Genomic DNA, 3,080 nt, shown 5'->3' with positions numbered 1-3,080 from the left:
GCAGCAGCAGTAAGAGACGCAGCAGCAGTAGCAGCAGCACTAGCAGCAGCAGGAGCAGGAGCAGGAGCAAGAGCAGCAGCAGCAGCAGCAGCAGCAGCAAGAGTTATTTACGTGGTATAAGAAAGGAAGAGGTATAAGGCACCGAAGATGAATATATAGACAATAACAGCAGATAGCCATTGTTTATTATTTCCTTCTTCTCCTTCCTTATATAAATAATTAAATAATAATAGCATTTGTATTAATTAGGTGCCTATACACCCAAACTTTTACCCTTTTTTATGGGCTATTCGTGCAAAAAATTTCAGGTGTATAGGCAGCTCCGTTGCTGCATGGTAGGTAACCAAAAAAAATTGTTGGGGTGTATAGGCAGGTATATATAAGTATAAAAAGAAATAAAAAAATAAAAAAAAGAAATAAAATAAAAAAGAAAGAGAATTAATTGTTTATATTTACAGAAAAAAGGAACAAATATAAATAAACAGCAGCAGCAACAGCAGCAGCAGCAGCAGCAGCAACTGCAGCAACAATCCTGTGTCCTACTATACAACAACTACGGCCTGCTGCTCTCCTTATATATATATATTCAGGTGTACGTACACCTCAATAAGACGCAATAAATAATAAATAAAAAATAAAAAAATAAATATAAATAATAAATAATACTTTTTTTCTTCTTTTCTCTGCAGCAGCAGATAATACATAAATATATAGTATGTAGTATGTATGGGGCTGCAGCCAACGGCAGCAGCAGCAGCAGCAACAGTAGCTGCAGCAGCAGCAGCAGCAGCAGCAACAGCAGCAGCAGCCAACAGCAAGCATGCACAGCATAAGCTGCATATATTATAACCCTAATTGTTTACCTGCTGCCATAACTAAGGGTTTGTTGCTTGGGCTTCGTACCTCTAAACCCTAAACCCTAAACCCTAAACCCTAATTGTGCCAGCCCTCCTCTCGGGTGTACAGACAGACACCCAAGGAGGAGTGGGGGCCCCCCTCTCCTGCTGCAGGGTATGGAGGAAATTAAAATAGGGGAAAAATAAAACAGCAGCAGCAGCAGCAGCAGCAACAGCAGCAGCAGCAGTAGCAGCAACAAGTCCTAGGGCATCAACAGCAGCAACAGCAGCAACAGCAGCAGCAGCAGAAGCAGCAGCAGTCAAAGTAATAGTAGCAGCAGCAGCAGCAGCAACAGCAGCAGCAGCAGAAGCAGCAGCAGCAAAATAGTTTGCTGCAAATGTCGCGGAGGCGCGGCACCCCTGGTGGGGGTGAGGAGGACTTAAGGGACAGAGACGCAAAGGAGACCCCAACAAGCAGCAGCAGCAGCAGCAGCAGCAGCAGCAGCAATAGTCGTGGTATAGGACGTAGTAGTTCAGACAAGAAGTCTGCAGGTCACAGCAGCAGCAGCAGCAGTAGTAGTAGCAGCAGCAGTAGCAGCAGCAGCAGCAGCAGTGGTCGTAGTCGTAACTGGGGTGACGGAAGCGATTGGCAGCAGCAGCAGCAGCAGCAGCAGCAGCAGCAGCGTCGTCGTAGTCGTAGTGACAGTCGTGGGGATCGGGATCGTCGTGATAAGTATAGGGATCGGGATCGGGATCGGGATCGGGATCGTCATACAAATAGAGAGAGAGAAAGAATAAGAGACAGGGATCGTTATAGAGAAAGGGATCGGGATCGGGATCGGGATCGGGATCGTGATAGGGATCGTGATCGGGATCGGGATCGGGATCGTATACGATCCCGTCGGGATCGATCCCGGGATCGTGATCGATCCCGGGATCGGGATTTGGACTGGGACCACCGGGACTCAGAAAACAGCAGCAGCAGCAGCAGCAGCAGCAGATTACGTAGAGAAGAAAATAGTGCAGCTGCAGCAGCAGCAGCAGCAGCAGCAGCAGCTGCTGCTGCTGCTGCTTCTACTGTTCCCCCATATGGAGAGACAGTAGCTATATGTGGTGTACCTATAGAGGCAACAGAGGAGGAGATAGAGGAGACAGTTCGTTCTTTTTGTATAAATAAGCAATTCTCTATACCGGAGACAGTTAGATTAAATATAATTAATTTATTTACTATTAATTCTTTTTGTTTACCTAATCATCAATTGTCTCCTTATTTAATTAAATGTCTCCTTTCTACACCTACACCTGCAGCTAATTCAGCAGCAGCAGCAGCAGCAGCAGCAGCACTACAAGAAGGTGGCACTATTAAGGAACAAGAATTCCTGCAGCAGCAGATGCAACTACAGCAATTACAGCAGCAGCAGCAACCGATACAACTGCAGCACCAACAGCAGCAACAGCAGCAACAGCAGCAGCAACAGGAAGGAGACGATTTGCTGCTGCGTGTTGCATTTATTGATTTTCCTTCTGTTGCTGCTGCGCATAAATTCGTTAAATGCTGCAAAGGAGACACTTTTGCTGTTGCTGGTAGATTATGTCCTGTGCTGCTGCTGCTGCAGCAGCAGCAACAGGATCCAAGGGATGCAGCAGCTGCAGCAGCTGCAGCAGCAGTAGATGGATCCTCTTCATCTGATTGGATCTGTACCTCTTGTGGTGCCTCTAACAGCAGCAGCAGCAGCAGCAGCAGCAGCAGCAGCAGCAGCACTGTTCGTTGCATGCACTGTGGTACAAAGTGTCTCCGTGAGAGTATCAGCACAACAAACAGCAGCAGCAGCAGCAGCAGCAGCAGCAGCAGCAGCAGCAGTTTGAATGACCACAGCAGCAACCACCATCACCACCACCATCACAGCAGCAGCAGCAGCAGCAGCAGCAGCAGCAGCAGCAGCAGCAGCAGCAATATGTTAGAGGAGGACAGGGAAGGAGGATGGGGGACAGCTGGTCCTGTTAATCCTTCTTCCTCTCTTTGTGTCTCTGATTTGCTGCTGCAGCATTTTGATGAATTGCTGCGCTCCCTTAGAAGAAAATTACGTCGCAGCAGCAGCAGCAGCAGCAGCAGCAGCAGAACATCATCATCAAGTAGCAGCAGCAGCAGCAATAATAATGATATAATTAGTTGGGTAGTAGTTAAGGATAATATTAATTCTCCTTCTTCTTCTTCTTCTTCCTCCTCCTCTTCCTCCTCCTCTT

General features: G+C 47.2%; 1 protein-coding gene across 1 annotated transcript; it reads left to right on the top strand.

The window, feature by feature from the left end:
- Positions 1 to 1,234: 1,234 nt before the first annotated feature.
- EMWEY_00054870 (hypothetical protein, conserved) lies at positions 1,235 to 2,973 on the top strand (the record flags this gene model as incomplete). The annotated part of the gene is made up of 2 exons (XM_013480163.1): positions 1,235 to 2,035; positions 2,911 to 2,973. The coding sequence occupies 2 exons, from the start codon at positions 1,235 to 1,237 to the stop codon at positions 2,971 to 2,973; spliced, it is 864 nt and encodes a 287-aa protein (XP_013335617.1).
- Between the last annotated feature and the right edge of the window lie 107 nt (positions 2,974 to 3,080).

The sequence above is a fragment of the Eimeria maxima genome, genomic scaffold (genome assembly GCF_000499605.1).
Source record: "Eimeria maxima Weybridge genomic scaffold, Emw_scaff1686, whole genome shotgun sequence".
NCBI lineage: Eukaryota > Apicomplexa > Conoidasida > Eucoccidiorida > Eimeriidae > Eimeria > Eimeria maxima.
The sequence above is the reverse complement of the archived record's forward strand: the minus strand, read 5'-3'. Positions and strand labels throughout refer to the sequence as shown.